Source organism: Protopterus annectens, chromosome 5.part0 (genome assembly GCF_019279795.1).
Source record: "Protopterus annectens isolate FY-2018-M chromosome 5.part0, PAN1.0, whole genome shotgun sequence".
Taxonomy (NCBI): domain Eukaryota; kingdom Metazoa; phylum Chordata; order Ceratodontiformes; family Protopteridae; genus Protopterus; species Protopterus annectens.
Window position 1 is genome coordinate 112481611 of NC_056735.1, and position 18419 is coordinate 112500029.

At 39.9% G+C, this 18419-nt stretch overlaps 1 protein-coding gene across 1 annotated transcript in view; it reads right to left on the minus strand.

Annotated features, from left to right (window-relative positions):
* The window catches only part of EPHA6 (EPH receptor A6), a 4848151-nt gene that overhangs the window by 406957 nt on the left and 4422775 nt on the right, over positions 1–18419 (minus strand). The window contains exon 13 of the mRNA XM_044072160.1: positions 2835–3044. Coding sequence (XP_043928095.1) covers positions 2835–3044 — 210 coding nt within the window. The remainder of the gene's footprint in view (positions 1–2834; positions 3045–18419) is intronic.

Genomic DNA, 18419 nt, shown 5'->3' on the forward strand with positions numbered 1-18419 from the left:
CCAGAATATTCTAGAAAGAATAACCACAGTCCACAAGCACTGCTTGAAGTAAAGCTGTTTTCTTATTTCAGAACCTTCACTGTTGCAAAATTAGTACAGTTTAGGAGTTATAGGACTTTGAAATCCTAAAGTAAATATTTTTCTAAGCCACATAGCTGAGTTTCAAAGCTAGACATATAGTGCTGTGCCATAAGAACAGGCAGTTAATTTATTGCTGAGCTCCTGTTCCTATGATATCTGCCATGACAGAACCACAAAGAAAGTAATTTAACTGTGTTCAGTGTTTCATTATAAATGGGATTTAATAACCCAGTCAGCTCTTCATGATTCAGACAACTAAAAACACATAACAGTTTTTAGAATTACCTTGAGAAGTAATAGGTGCCATTAAGGCATAGGTCAGATGGTAAGAAGATGCACGAGAAAATGGAACATCTACAAGCAAATTTTCATCCTAGTTATCAGTTAAAGTAAAACAATAATCACAAAATACAACAGTAAGTAGAAGTAGGACAAACCCGACTTTTTTGGCCATTGCCTGAATCTTAACCATGTTCCACATTTTAGGATGGTAGCGTTGTGAATGGATTCAGAACAGGTTTACTACTGAACAAAAAAAGTTATGATAAGCAACAGGCACTGACACAGATGGTCTACTCCAGAATTTACTGGACCCTGTTTTTCCCACCCACATGTGGGTATATACCACAAGTATTAAAAAAATAAATGCATACATATATTAATAAAGAAATAGAGAAATAAATAATGAAGTAACAGCATTAATTTCAGACAAGGCTGTCTGTAATGTTGTAATGTGTTTTTCCTCATATCTTCTTATATGAGGACATGTAGTGAAATGAGCTGTTGGTGACATACTTTCTGAGTCTGCCACATACAACATGTCCAGAGGGTATAAGATTTTTCCTTCATTTCATGTTTATACTAACATAGTAACACAGAATGTGACTATATTTAGGATTAAGACCCACCACATCTGCAGGAGTGGTTTAAGATGGCAAACATACTATGTGATAGCAGACACCCCACTCTTTAAAGAATCCTTTCTGGTTTTCTACAGGTGTTTTTAAGTACAATGGTTCTAGTCAAAAAACAATCAATAAGGTCACATGAACACCTCAAGGTGAATATACAACCAACCAACCAACAAAAGAAACAAACACATTTCACTTTTTGAGAACAAGTAAATTCCCATCTGGTCATGTGATCTAGAAATGAATCATGTTATTTGGAAGCTACTTCTCAGCCATGTTAGTGAAACTCAGGTGAGAACATTATATTCATCTTCTATAATCTGATCGCTATTAAATGTTATCACTACATTTACAATATCAACCCATGATGGTGTGTACTGTTACAATTTAAACTGAGATGGAAAATTCTTCCACAGGACTAAGTGGTATCATATGATGGGTGAGCGGAACTACAGTCTTGCAAATATAATTACTGCACCAACCAACACACAAATGGGTACCACATTCAGGCAAGAAAGGAAATTATCTCTACCTAATTTGACAATAAATATATTCAGAAATAAAACAGAAGACCAGTCAAGAGATATAGCTGAGTTTTGAGAGGAAGCTCAAATACTCACAGAGGTATGCACACATACGAAAAGACTCACAAACGCACATGGAAACACACACACACACACACACACACACACACACACACACACACACACACACACACACGCACACACACACACACACACACACACACACACACACACATATATATACACACACACACACACACACACACACACACACACACACACACACACACACGCACACACACACACACACACACACACACACACACACACACACACACACACACACACACACACACACGCACACACACACACACACACACACACACACACACACACACACACACACACACACACACACAAACACACACACACACACACACACACACACACACACACACACACACACACATATATATACACACACACACACACACACACACACACACACACACACACACACACACACACACACACACACACACACACACACAAACACACACACACACACACACACACACACACACACACACACACACACACACACACACACACACACACACACACACACACACACACACACACACACACACACACACACACACACACACACACATACACACACACACACACACACACACACACACACACACACACACACACACACACACACACACACACGCACACACGCACACACACGCACACACACACACACACAAACACACACACACACACACACACACACACACACACACATACTCTGGCATTCAGTAATGCCCTTAGCCTGCATAGTTCATTATATAGATTTAATGAACGGTTAGGGATTTCTTACTTTCCATAGTCAGGCATTAAAACATAGCTGTGATCAGCATAGTAGATCAGATGAGATAAATACTAACAATCAGGACATAAAACATTTAGCCACATCAGAAAGGAATATTTATTAGTTAATATGGTGAACACATTGCTAGTTCTGTTCAGCTTCTGATTTGTTAAGATTATGCCTTTTTAAGAATAAAACTACAAAAAATAGATTTCTTTATAGCAACAATGTGTTTAATTCAATAATGTGTAGAATCATCAGCTATTAATGCCTAATTTAATGTATCAAGACAAGAAGCTTTTTAGCATAACATCTGATTTTGTGTGTTTGATCTACTATGCTGATTGAACTGCATTAATGCACTTTCTGTGCATTTCTATAGTCCAGTTTGTCATAAACTCAACTGATTGTGTTGTTTTGAGACAAGTTCTTACTTACAGTTGTTGTGTATGCTGCTTCAGGGTCATCCTCTAGCACCCGGGACAGCCCAAAGTCTGACACTTTACACACCAGATTGCTGTTGACGAGAATGTTCCGTGCTGCCAAATCCCTATGTACATAACCCATGTCTGAAAGGTAATTCATGCCTGATGCTATCCCACGTAGCATGCCGACTAACTGGATGACAGTAAAATGACCATCGTGTTTCTGTCAAACAAAGAGGGAAAAATCAGTCAATAAAATAAATATAGAGCAGTAAACTACTAATTCAACTTTTATATATATATATTTTTTTTGTTTAATGGGTAGGTGGCTTGGTCCAAAGACACTTTTCTACCACAATGGAGGTGGCCCAACGAACAAATACTGTTACCAGAATCCCAAGACCAGGGTCATTGTCCATTCCATACAGAGACATTATCAAACATCAAACATTCTAAATTCAATAAGTCATTAAAGAGAGTCTGAAAACAATATTCCTGACTTTATACAACATTCCGAACAGAAGAAGGAAACTATATACACCAATATAAAACATTAAAAAAAAAATACCCAAGGTAAGTGATGGCAAAGACTTACTCAAATGCAACACATTCAGGGAATCTAACAAATTCTCACATGAATTCTATTCTGCCAATGTTGGAGGGAATGCTTGACCCACTGTCAGCAAAGAAAAATGGTAGAGATTGCAAGGTTTGCCTTTGATGGATGGGTGGTGCTAAATTAAGTGTTATTTGGATGATTGGATGGGTAACCAGAAATTCACTCAGGGGGTTCCACCTGTGTCCCTCTTGAACAGGGGCAATAGGTGCTGATATTTGTGTCTGGTTCAGACACTCCTGGAAACAAGAGTTGAACTTGGCTAGGCTTGTAAGGGCCCTATGGCCATTAGCTTAGTAATCTCCTATGATCCTATGATCCAATGATCCTATAAATGCCTTGCTACAAAAGAGATTGCCTTGACAATAACACTGCAAAATAATGCGTGGATGCCTTCCTTCTACAGGTTCTGCATGTTCTGCTTTTGCAGGCTGTTTTGTCACAGCAGGCTGAAATATTTTAGTATATATGTTATTCCCTTTTACAGGTTCTGCACTTGCAGACACTTCATTCATAGGAGTATGTTGACATATTTTGTTAAAGCAGTGCATATTTGTATCCTACGCCACATTTTTGTACTTTTATATTAAACCTTGACCTTTGTGTGTTCCATGCACTCTATTGAATGTGCCTGGTTATTACTACCCCATTTTAATATGTTAGTTATAGGTACAGCTGTAAGCTTATTAACTTGTTGGTTTCCTTCTCCTCACTGACAGGGTGGTCTGTTAAATAAACTACCTTCTTCTTTTTGCATCACGACTGTTCAATGTGACTGAATGCTTTCCCTATTATCATGTGATGTTTTAAACTGGGAATGACAACAACAGGATGCCTGATAGGATGTGACAGGATGTGCTGCCTGACAGGATGCGCTGCCTGACAGGATGCACTGCTTGACAGGATGCACTGCCTGACAGGATGTGCTGCCTGACAATACACCAGGATATATTTCTATCTGAGTAATGGGTTACTGTTTCTAATCCCTGTGAATGCGTATTGCTTCAGCTTCTTTGTCAGTAAGAGTTTCTGTTTAACCTACATATAATCCTTCAAACAAGTATTACCATATTGACTGGGTCTAGTAATCTTTACACAACCCTACAATTAATTAAAGCATTATATTTACTTAAGTTTGCTGTAGGAATGCAACAGAATGCAGTTTCAGCCATGCTACAAGATAATTAAAGCATGTTTCTAGTGAAGAAACATGCTTTAAAGATTCAGTAGTTTTCACAGGCATAAGCATTGCTATCATTAGTACAACATCTTGCTATATGACTTTTTTACGTATTCAGAATGTAGTATGTTACTAATCTGATATGGCATTTACTACAGGTGTAGACTGCTGAGTTTTGTACAGTTTCATGGCATAACAATATTTCCATTAAACCCTGTAGGGCATGTTTGAAACACTGCTTTCCTAAACCAAAAGGTGAAGATATTTTAAAATTGTAAGTTACTATCATTTCTAACATTTTAAATTCATTGCAATGACCCCCCCCCCCCCCCCACACACACACACACAGGATCTAGCTATCAAATAATCATACATTTTAAGTGAGATAATTATGACTTTACTGTTTTGTAAAACATTGAATCTTGTGTCACTGAGGTAAAATGAAATGTGGCAAATGAAGTCTTTTTAATTTATCATAATCTGGGTATGCAGTACCCCTCATGCCCATGATGGCTCTCAGCAGTTCTTCATTTAACTACGCTGATAAGGTCCTGGTCCATTCAGATCAGTCCCATCCCTCCCGGTAGACATACTGCTAAGTGGTAGCAAAATACACTATAAGGCCCTTCTCCCTTGTACGTTATTTTCACAGTAATGCTCTCCTTGGAGTAACCATTATCTTAACTACCTTCACCATCCCTTCAGCTGGCTTGTAGTAACAGCTCTACCATTGTCATCCTGGCTCATGGATCCACACACTGGTTTACTCAGAAAAACAATTCCCATCACACCACAAAACTGACTCACTCTTTGGGGTATTTAAATAGCATTGTCAGGAAATAAATCTCAGGACTTTGACACTAATATCTTATGTCAAAACGTCCGACACACTCCACCACTGTGAAGGATTAAAGTAGCTCAGATCACCAGTCTTTGTAAAAAATAAATGCACATTATTATATATAAATGAAAATAAGGCAGGTTCTTCCAAGCAAAACAAAGTGTAGTTTATCAAATACCTTTACCTGAGTCTTGCACTGCTGGGAAACATGTTCATGTTTGTTTAATATAAATTTAATTGTAATTTTAATGGATGCTAAACACTTAAGAAGGGTGATTCCTGAAAGGTTTGTTGTTTAATAAACTAAGCATTTCTACTTCTGGATTTGTTTTTTGGATTTACTTCATTGTATCCTGTGTAGTTAGCTGCAGTAAATTAATTTTTCTTTTCTGTGAAACATTTCCTGTTGGCAGGCCTTTGAAGAGATTTCTCTGGCAGGAGAAGTTTCCAGCTTCTTTTATTATTTTGATTTTACATTTGTATACTGGGGTAGTACACTGAACACAAACATTTTCAGCTATTGTATGTAGAAATAATTCAGAAAGAAAGGTAAAAAAAACAATAGAAAGACATTAAGCTGTACATGTAAAAAACAGAACTGAAAGTAACAATATAAAACAAAATCTGTACTGGATGGATGAAGGATCTGCTTCAAGGTTTTCCATCCCTGTGGATGATTCTCGATGCCAGACCTACTACTCTAGACACTCAGTCCCTTTTAACAAAGGGCAAATGCTCTCTGACTGGGTTCCTCTCAGATTTTTTTTAATATTGCATTCACTGCCTCATTAAACAAATTTCCTGTTACTAATACAGGTAGTTATTGTCTGGTCCTAAAAATGCTCTTAAAAAACAGGTACAGTTTAGCACATTTCATTTAAGAAAAGTCACTCTGTTTGCAATATCAATGCTATCGGCATTATTTACATAACTATTTATACACGTTTGATTTTATATATATGTATATATATATATATATATATATATATATATATATATATATATATATATATATGGGTTCACTTTATAACATTGAAATACTGAAATGTTGAATTTCAGTATTTCGAAGCTATAAAGTCGAATGTGCAAAATAGCGAACGTTCATAATCGCGAATTTGATGTATGTCGAAAATATGTCGAATTTGCGGTTAGGAAGTTGCGCTATGTAATGTCCGGGTTTGGGTTTTGTTGGTGCGCGGTGCCATGTTTGGATGTAGGTGTTATGTCAGGTAAGTGAGTGTTTTGTAAGGGTTTTGAGTGGGAGTTAGAGTGTGTGTGAGGGATTGGAGAATGTGTGTGTGAGTGAGATTTTGTGTTGTGTTTGCGATCTCGAGTTAATATATATAGGTGGGGGGGGGGGGCAGGGGGGCTTGCCCCCCTGCATATGTGTGTGTGTGAGTTGTGTATGTGTGTTGTTTTTTTGTTTATGTTGTGATGTGGGTGTTTTGTTGTATGTTTAGTGTAGTGTGTGTTTTCGGTTATGTGGTTTTGCGGTTTTTGTTTGTCGGTGTTTTGTGGATTCGGTTTTATAGTCTCGAGATACTGAAATTCGATATTTCAGTATTTCGAGGTTATGAAGTGAATCCATATATATATATATATATATATATATATATATATATATATATATATATATGGGTCTACTTCTGTAGACCGAATTTATACTTTGCAGAAGCCCAAATCACCGAGACCACACTGCCAAAACAACATATGAACGAAACTACACTCTACCAAACCACGGAACACCAAACATCAACTATCAAACATACCAACAAAATTCTACACAGTTTTCATATGTACACTTAAGCACTTACCTTTCTTGATGTTTTTGCAGGGGGCAAGCCCGCTTGCACTCCCCACACCCCCCTGCTAATTTTATATACCAACTCCGAGATTGCACTAAGTAATAAAAAAAGGTATGATCCAGAAATGGCAGCATATTTCTTCTTCGGTGTTACGTGGTTCGGTAGAGTATAGTTTCGTTCATATGTTGTTTCGGCAGTGTTGCCTCGGTGATTTGGGCTTCGGCAAAGTGTAAATTCAGTCTACATAAGAAGACCCATATATTTATATATATATATATATATATATATATATATATATATATATATATATATATATATATATAGACATTGATAGATATATTTATCAATATCTATATTTAATCTATATTTATCTCTATGTATAGATATATACATATATATAGCGATCTCCTTCTCTCTCTCTCTCTCTCTCTATATATATATATATATATATATATATATATATGCACACGTATGTATTGCATTTATGCCTGTGTTTGTCACTTGAGTGCTCCCTTTCAGTCTATAATGAATAGGTTGACTAAACTGGTTAAAAATGAATACTTGAGACAGCAGCAACTAAATAGTGACCACATCACAGCCAAACTTTAAGCATAACACTTCTTGTGCCTTCCCCAATATTGGGGCCTTAGATTAATGTAAGGTTATAGTGCATTACAAATTACTAGGCAGTCTAATAACTGGAAAGATAATATGGACCTGAGGCGATTCTGTTTAGATGCCATCAGATGGTCCCTGCTGCTGCTCATTGCTGTACTGGGCTTCTATTTAATAACATTTACAATATATAAACAAAGAGGTTCTTGCCACCCCCATAGTGCCTTTTTTAGGCAAGGCTCAAAAGACAAACCCACCTCCTTAGAAAACAAAAATGGAAAAAAATTAAGGGTAATGCTGCTCAACGCCAGAAGTCTAAATCACAAGATGCAGGTTCTCGAAGTACTCCTCAGTATGGAGAACATCAATGTCTGTGCAGTAAATGAAACCTGGTTCAAGGCTCCTGAGAGCACCCCAGCGCTACCTCATATCATGCTTTTCGGCCCCAAAACTTGGGCCAAACCAAAAAGGGAGGGGGAGTGTCCATATTCATCAAGGACACCCACACTTCCAGGTTAGTGGCAACACATGAAGCATCAGAGACCATCCAGGTGCAACTAACCGTAGGCAAAACTGCTATACAACTGGTAGCATGTTACAGACCACCCTCCCAATCTCAGGAACCCCATTTAGCTTTCCTGAAGACATTGGAGGATATGAATGTCTCACCAAACACCATCATAGTGGGAGACTTCAACTAGCCTAACATAGACTGGGTGCATTATTCTAGCCCTAACACCCTAGCCCAAAGGTTCCTGGAATTCATAAATTCAAATGCAATGGAACAGCTAGTCACCTCTCCCACAAGGGGAGATAATATACTAGACCTGATCATCACAAACATGGGGACAAAGTGCTCCACACCGGAAGTATACCCCTCACTAGTGAGATCTGACCACAAACTAATCACCCTGGATATACATATCCCACCTCCACCCCAACACAAAAGACTACAGTGAAAAACTTCTCAAAAGCCAACTTTACACTTCTTAAGACTGAGATGGTATCCTTTAAGCCCACTGGGCCAGTGGAAACCACATCCCACAATGCTGAATCATTCACAAATGCTTTCTACGGACATCTCCAAGAATGCATGGATCATGCAATCCCAAATAAAACCAAGACCCTCTCCACCAAGGGCAGGCATCCTGTCTGGTGGACCCCAGCCATAAACAAATTGTATAACAAAAGAAGGAAGCTACAGAGCAAAATCCCATAAAGAGAAGGCATCTCTGATCAGCACTAGTAGAAAGCTACGTTCTCTCATAAAAACATCCAAGGCCAACTTTGAGAGAAAAATCTCTATGGACACTAAAGATAACCACAAGGTCTTCTTCTGCTATGTTAGAAACCTGGGCGGAAACCCTCAGATATGCTCAGAGTTAGTTCACAATGACAAAAAATACACTGAAGCCACAGATATTGCCAACATTCTGGCAGACAGGTTCAGTGCAAATTTCTCCCCTCCCTCACCCCCAAAAGAAGAAATACTTATCCAGCTGAATGTAACCTCCCTGTCATCTCAGATGTCCAGGTGAGAACCGCCCTCAGCAAAGCTAAAAACACAGCATCAGTGGGACCTGACGGTATCCCGGGTTGCATGCTACGTGAACTCCAAGAGGAGCTAAACCCGCACATAAAAATGCTATTTAACCTTAGCCTTACTACAGGATATGTACCTGAACATTGGCGTACAGCAACAGTGGTCCCACTCCACAAAGGAGGCACCTCTACAGACCCTGGTAACTACCGCCCCATAAGCTTAACCAGCCTGGTCTGCAAAGCTATGGAAAGAATCATTATGCAACTCATAAACAGAGACATTGGGGACTTACAGACACTTGATCCCACCCTGTTCGGCTTTGTAAAGGGCAGATCCTGCCTTTTGAACCTGGTTGACTTTTTTGAAACAGTCACTAGAGCCATTGACAAGGGCAAAGCAGTCCATACAGCCTACCTGGACTTGGCTAAAGCCTTCAACACAATACCCCACTCAGGCATCATAGACAGCTTAAATGTAAATCCATATGTCACAAGGTGGGTTGCAAACTGGCTAAAGGATAGAACCCATAAAGTCAAAATCGCTGGAGCCATGTCAGACTCAAAGCCAGTCACAAGTGGTGTCCCACAGGGCTCTGTCCTGGGACCCCTCTTGTTCGGCATTTATTTCTCAGATGTGAAAGCAAACATGGGAGGGTTGTGGCTGACAAAGTTCGCAGATGACCGCAAACTAGGCACCATAGTCGATACACCAGCTGACACATACATCCTACAGAAAGGCCTCACTGAAACAGACAACTGGTGCTAGAGTCATGGCCTTAAACTAAATGCCAAAAAATGTATAGTCATCCCCTTTGGGAAAAACAAAGTACCCACAAATTATCACATAGACAGTAACCCACTGAGTACGGAAAAAGTAATCAGAGACCTGGGGACCCAGGTCGGTAGTGACCTCTCATTTGACACCCACATTGCCAAAGTGGTTAGAAAGACTTTCTACCTTGCCCACCTTATCATGAAGGGATTCACATCCAGATCAAAGGAGGTCATTGTACCCCTATACTCCTCCCTTATCAGGCCCATGATTGAGTACAATGCCCCATTTGGTATGTACCTCACCCGGCACTTACAACAGCTGGAGAGACCCCAAAAGTACCTCACCAAGAGGATCAAGGGTCTCCAACATATGTCATATACTGCCAGACTAAAGAAACTCCAGCTCTATTCAGTAGCATACCACCTACTCAGAGGTGATCTGTGCCTGACGTACAAGGCCATATCCAATCAGGAATTGATGGACATGCTCCACCTCAAAAAATCCAAATCCATCAGAACCACGAGAGCTAAAGATTTAAACCTCAGCATAAATATGAATAGGACATGCTGGAGGGACAGATTCATAACTCAGAGGCTTCCCATACTCTGGAACAGAATCCCAGTTCATGTTAGGCAGAGCCCCTCACTGACTCTCTTCAAGAGAAATCTTGACGAGTGGGTGGGAGATCGTAGGTTTACCCCGGGGGTCATCTCTGTGTCACTACTAGACAGAGTCACAGTAAACTAATTCTATTATGTAAGGGGGTCTTCACTGTGTCACTACTAGACAGAGGCACAGTATTCTAAATCTATTCTGTACACTTTTGTACAATTACATGGGGTGGCGAAAGCCACATCACTATGGCTAGGCTTATAAATGCCCCAGGGCAGATAGCCTATTACTAAACTATGAAACTAAACCATGAAACTATGAAGACAGAAAACAACCATCCCCCTGATTTACTATTCTTCTGTGCAGGACTAGCTTAGTCCTGCATGGAAGCGGCCGTTTTGGAGCAGGACAGCAGCGCACCATGCATATTAATGAAGGCGCGCTGCCTGAGCTCCTAATCTTACATGGAGCGTGTAAGAGTGCAGGGGGCGTGTCTGAGAGCAGAGCTCTCAGAATATACACGCCCCTGCAATGAAGAACAGTAGAAAGGCAAAAAAATGAGTGAGACCGCTCATAGGTGTCAGCATATTCCCAGCAACATTCCTCCACATGTAAAACAGCAAGTAAATACAAATAAAATGAGCAAACCCTTTTTTATTTATTAAAAATCCGATTAAAGCTAACCGTAGGTGCGTGGGTGTGCCCATCTCTTAGCTACGGTTAATGCAGCTTAAATGCCTGAAGAGGATAGCAAGGAAGATATATGCAAATGAAGCAGTATAGCAATAGTGTAGTGGGCAGAGCATTCGCCTTACGAGCAGGCATTCCTGGTTCGAGTCTCACTGCAGCACATTCCATTTTTCAATGCAAATCACATTATGACCAAAAATTTTTGTTGCATAACCCACTAAATAACATATATTTGTGAACTGGAGTATTGCATTTAATGTACATGTGAGGTGTCAGTGTCATAATGTTGCAAAGTCCCCAGATAAGAACATGTGCCCCATACAGTATATGTACACAGGAATCATGGATACAAATGTAAGGTAAAATGTGTAATGAATGACAACTTGACAACTCCATACAGCTTCCAAATCCCCCACCTTCCCAAGAACCATGAGATATAACTGTCCAAATTAGTGTAACTGTAAGTGGGAGTATGCACTAGTAAGCAAGTGCAAGTCCGTTTGCACAGGGGTAAGCAATGCACACACAGGTTAAGCAATTTTGAAGCTAACTCTCTGTAAGCATATGTAACCAGAAGTTAGCATTGCTTACCCTCACGCAAACCCATGCAAACCTGCTTACAACTGCTCAAAAGTGCCTTAATCACTCTGTAGCCAATGGCCCTTGTTCTGCCCAGCAACAAAATAAACAGCCTTGCAGGTCTTGAACCCAGGACCCTATACACTACAGTCACAGTAGTTAACCACCAAGCCATCACAGCAGTACAGAAAAGTGAGGTATCAAACTGAACCTGTGAAAGGAATCAGTATACAGTCATATGTTCCATAATCCACTACATAACATAAATATGTGAACTGAAGTACAGCAGTAAGCCCAGAAGTGAGGTGTAATTGTAATAGAGTGTTGAAGTCCCCAATAAAACACCAGGACCCCATACAGTGTACGTACACATGAATCATGGATACCAGGCAGATATATAAGATGTAATGAATAAGAAATCAATGCCAAAATGAAAATATAATGCAAAGTGTAAGCAACGCTAAGCATTGCACAGGCCAGCTCAGGAGGTGTAAGCAATGTGTAGGCTAGCTAACTCATTGTGCCCAGTGGTATACCCCTTTAAACAATGCCAACCTTAGGTAAGCAGGTTTGCCCATAGCCTAGCCTTTTCAAAACCGGCCAATCACTGTAAAAAGTGGGAAATCGGTCCTACTTAAACCCAATAGGTGGGAATACATCTCATAACTGGTTTTAACTTCCCTTGCTGACACCATGTCAGGAAGGGGAGAGGGAGTGCGCTTTCAGTTGCAGCACTGGTGCATCCAGGAGTCTAGAGTTATGGAAGAACTCCTTGTCAAAGACAATGAGCAGAGACTGCTGCAGGGCCAGTACCAGGGTTCCCAATATAAGGCGGAAGCCTGGGACCATCTTGCCTGTGACCTCACCAGTGCCACTGCCATACCCCAAACTGGTGAGCAGGTCAGGCATCACTATGCTGACCTGAAGTGGCATAAGGGGGACCTCTTGGAGCAGTGGATCCAAGAGGCTAGAATGGCAGGGGCTGTCCCAGCTGTGTGTAAGTATCACTCCACTATGTGTGTAATAATTGCCAGCTCATGTATATCACGGATAGGTATGGCTAAATATTCCTCTTATGTCCTCCACAGCTGCTAGTGAGTGGGCCATGAACCAGGAGACCCATGGAAGTCATCTGGAGAGGTTGCGATGTGATACAGGTCAGTAATACTCTTGCATGTACTGTCACAGGAAATAAATCTAAAAGTAGTAGTACATTAATTGCCTGTATAAAACCTGTATTGTTTAAGGCAATGTCTGCATACACCAGAGAATATGGCAGGAAGAGTCTCATATAGTTTGTATGTAAATAAAAGTGTAATAACCTGACAATAAAGGTCTAACTGCTGGACTGCATGTGTATACTCTGGTATCATATGGTAATGTAGATTTGCAATCATGTAATAGTTCTGTTGTATTAAACATTGTTACCCACACTGTGCACCATAAATAGAATATGTAGGAATGCCTCTATATGACTGGTGTAATCCCCAGAGGCCATTTAGTACAACTGAGAGACACAGACAGAAAACAGGGAAAAGGCAGACAACAAAACCTGAATAGCACATGCAACTGAGATGTGAACTGTTGTATTTTAAGCACACACAGCCATGGCTCAAATCCTGGCAGTGGTAGTAGTCTGCATACAAAATCATACCCCACAACTGTACAGATATGTCTAGAATGTCCAGTAAAGTGGCCCATATCTGTTTCCTGTCAACCTGACCCCCTTGGAAATCAGTGGGATGATCCCAGATGTATAGGCAGCTATCTTTATTTATGAGGTCCATGATGATCCTTTCCATAGCTTTGCCGACCAAGCTAGTCAGGCTTATGTTATTTATATATATATATATATATATATATATATATATATATATATATATATATATATATATATAGGTATAAACGGACATAAATCTGTAGATAAAAATGGAAACATAACAAAAACATATATGTCCACATGCACTGTTAATGGGGTTGAGAGGCCCCAAACAACATATGTCTTGTACGAATAGGTATTCTCCCCCGACAGCCAAACACTTCTCCCCTGCAATACACTACCAACTGTTGCAGATCCCTTAACCAGGACCTGACACGACATGGGCACAAGATGTTAACAGTACTCTATCCCACCTGTATGATGTCAGGCTGGTATCAGTAACATATCATGCAGTACAGTCCGGCTCCCATAGGGAATGCACAATGTGGAAGCAATCAACACCCCTAGGATACATATACATAGACACATATATGCAGCTACAGATATACACACACATATATATATATATATATATATATATATATATATATATATATATATATATACACACACACACACACACATATGTATATATATATATATATATATATATATATATATATATATATATATATATATATATATATATATACACATATATATGTAACTACACATACACACGCAGAGATATGTATAGTAAGATACATATGTAGAAGGTGCACACAATATGGAACAGCCATTACGTCTACAGTTACCACCTTACCAAATGGACACTGTATGAGCCACCCATACAAATGACAATCGTTGCCTGCAACATATACCCACAGAGAGGTCAAAGGATATAACACCACACACAGGTTTGCAAACATGGCAAAGCTTTATTTGTGTACTATTACAGTTGTCTATGCTATGTCATATAGCTGTTTAGACACTGACGTCCATATAAACAGAGTAATGCAACTGTGAAACAGTTATACTAGTACTGTAGTCTGGAAAGGTTTACAAATGTTGCTGTCCAGGTCAAGGCCTTCAAGTAGTACAATAGTAAAGACAGACTGGGCCACAGGATACCAAACAATCAACAGTAAGTAATGCAGATGTAAAGTTCAGTAGCCTTTATCTACACAATCCCTAGGGGTTAAAGACCTCAGCTGACACAATGGGATGTAACTGTTACATAACAAGGCATATGATACCATCACAAGCACACTGACAAACAGAACAGTCTGTATGTCAGTAGGCAGTAGGCCTGCATTTACCCAAGGAGGATTGTATGGTAATGTACATCCAGATACCTTAAGGCAGCTTACCCCTGATACCCCCACATGCTGTAACAGCCATTACACATGACAGGAATAAGTTATATACATATAATAGGTATATATATGTCTACATGTACATACACATGTATACTCATACATATGTCTGTATACACATCTGTATAGTGCTGCATATATATGGCCATGTGTACATATCTTTGTATGTATATATATATATATATATATATATATATATATATATATATATATATACACACACACACACACACACACACATATATATATATATATAATATATATATATATATATATATATATGTGTGTGTGTGTGTATATATATATATAGATATATTATATATAGCTATATATGTATGCACATCCTATGTGTACAGATATGCCTAGTTATGTTGGTATATATGTAGATATCTATAACTATATGTGCATACATATCTATTCTGATATGCCTACTACTGTCAATATATATGTAGATATCCATACGTGTATTCGCATATGTATCTCTATCTGTATATGTGAAGATATACATTGCTCTGTATATGTATATATCTGAGTGTTTATATGTATATCTATGTATATATACATATACATCTATGTATGTCAATATGTATATGTGTATATATCTATATAGATATCTGGATAATCATATGTACATGTATTTCACCATATGTTCTGAACATGGAGTATAGCCCTACCTCAGCCCCTATAGTCCCAACTTCATAGTGCAAGGGGATGTCAGGTATATATAGCAGGTATATTTGTAGACTATTTGTACTGTAATAGGGATTGTCTTCACAGGCATGGTGTGTGTGGGAGGTCACATCTGCTTTTAACATGTGCACTATTGACTACTGACAGACATCCTAAGGACATCATAGTACAGTACCGCTGCGAGCACATAATGCTCCTGTGGACTACAGCAGAGATATTTGCCAATAGATGTGGACATTCTGACTCACTCTGTACAGTCCAAAGGTATACACAGAACCCCTTAGTGCAGAACATGTGGACCAAGCCTGACAATGTGGATGTTAGCCATGTAGATGGGTATAACATGTAACTACTGGTATACATTTGCCCCCATAGGTTATGCATTCACACACCCCTGTCTGTCCTGACACATAATAACCACTGGTACAGAGGTGCCACGGCCACATACTACCCACTATATATTGACATACATCTGTACAGCATCCCACTGCTCTAACATACATGACTGTTATGGTGGCCCAGCAGCAGTACATCTGGCAAGTATCTGGACATGACATCTCACTGGGTAAGTACACTAAGCTGCTAGGCATGTAACAAAGCACTGTACAGGCTACAGGCAGACTGACTCAACACTGGCCTACATTTCCTATGGGGGAATGAACATGTACCAGCATATATAGCAGGCTCTACAGGCATGTCACAGCACAGAGTATGATACACCTGTGTGAAAGTGCATAACCACAACCAATGTAAACACAGTCACAGCCACATATGGTAAGCTAGCTTAATATTACAGTATATGGACTATCTGTTCAACACCATCCTTATATGTGCCATTCACACACTAACCCTACATATACTAGGCCACTACACAGTGTGGTCCGATGGCTGTCTATGGTATGGGACATGTATGTGTATGGCCCTACAAACATGTAAGCCGATTCGGTAACATACAGTGGAGCAGCATGTAACATCAGATAGAACAGGGCCAAGAACAATGACATCTACCGCAGTCTGTACACAGGCCAAAGTACATATTAACAATACACACACTGTCGACAATCACCGTAAGTACACAGACCTCAGTACTGTACACACAATCACAGAATGTCCAGGTCATGTCATAAAATATAACCCCTACTATACATAACATGTGTAGCAGTCTGATATCTCACTGGCTTGTTATCAGATATGATGTCACTAATTATGGTGTACAGCACCTATGCACCTCTTACTGCATGATGTATGTACAAAGGTTGACAGAGTTGTGGCTGGAGCCACATACACAGGGCCAATATTGACATGTTGCTGTGATAACCTCATACATTTATTGTTGTAACAGGGTTTGTTGCAACATATGTCCTATGAGGGATATGAAGTCAGTAACTCTCACAGGTGTCACCATCTACAGACTGCAATACTCACACTACCTTCTGCAGTTCACAGATAGGTGCTCTGTGGGTAACACATGAAACAAAAGACACCACACACTGCCCAATCTGCAGATGACCCTTTAGATGGGGGTTTCCTCATAAACATAGCACTGACATGGCAGGTATTAAAACATGTAGGGCAGCCATATCCACACACACCCTGTTAAACCAACATTACTCCAAATGCGGTATAGCAGCACTTACAGTCTGTAGTCAAGTCAGGCACATCCCCCCTCCTGTGTGTTGCCCTGTTTCCACAGTGTATGTTGTTAGAGGTAAATCCCCAATCCATCTGAGATGCTGTTTGCCAAACAACAGATCGAGTTCCTGCTCACAGTGAATGTAAAGGCACAAAAGCAACATGATGTTCATAGATATTGGAGTGTGTTTTCATGCAATTGGCTATGGGAATGTTACCACAGCTGTTCCACATGTAATCAGCTAGAGGAGGGCTGCAATTCATGCAGAGGCCATCAGCTGATCATGAGCATCACTTAAAATACACATGCTGCTGCCTAAGCAAAGCAGGTGTAAGTCTCCACATCCACCAGAGAGGGAGTGAGAGAGGCAGACAGAGGCAAAGACAAGTCAGGGAGGGATGGGAGAGTAAAACTTAAGCATGTTTGTGTCACACACCTACCAGTACAGGGTATCAAACCCCTCATGACTATGTAGTACTATCACATGTCTATGCAGTTATTGGATGCGCCATGTAGGTTACATGTTGAGGAGCCCTCAAAACATATATGTGATGGTGAGTGACATCTGCAACAGGGATATGGTAGCTATATAGTAGGTGTAGTACATGTGCCTGTCCACATGAACAGGTGCCAGCGTCAACACAGCCACACTCTCATAGGGATGCACACACATTGACACACTTAGCAGGTCCAGGAATACAACTCATCACTAGTGAGACTGTCACAACACATTACTGTGCAGGTATCACATGCACCACAGGGGTCATATGGAGGTTATACGGGCAAAGGGTATGTGGAGGTGTCTGACATCAGACAGCATGCTTCAGTATGCCAATGGGAGTTGTAGTGAGTGTGAATGTGGTCATACTCATCATACAACACACAGACACATGGTGCCAGTACTGACATGCATGGGTACATTGTTTCATGGGTGTTTAGTGGTCG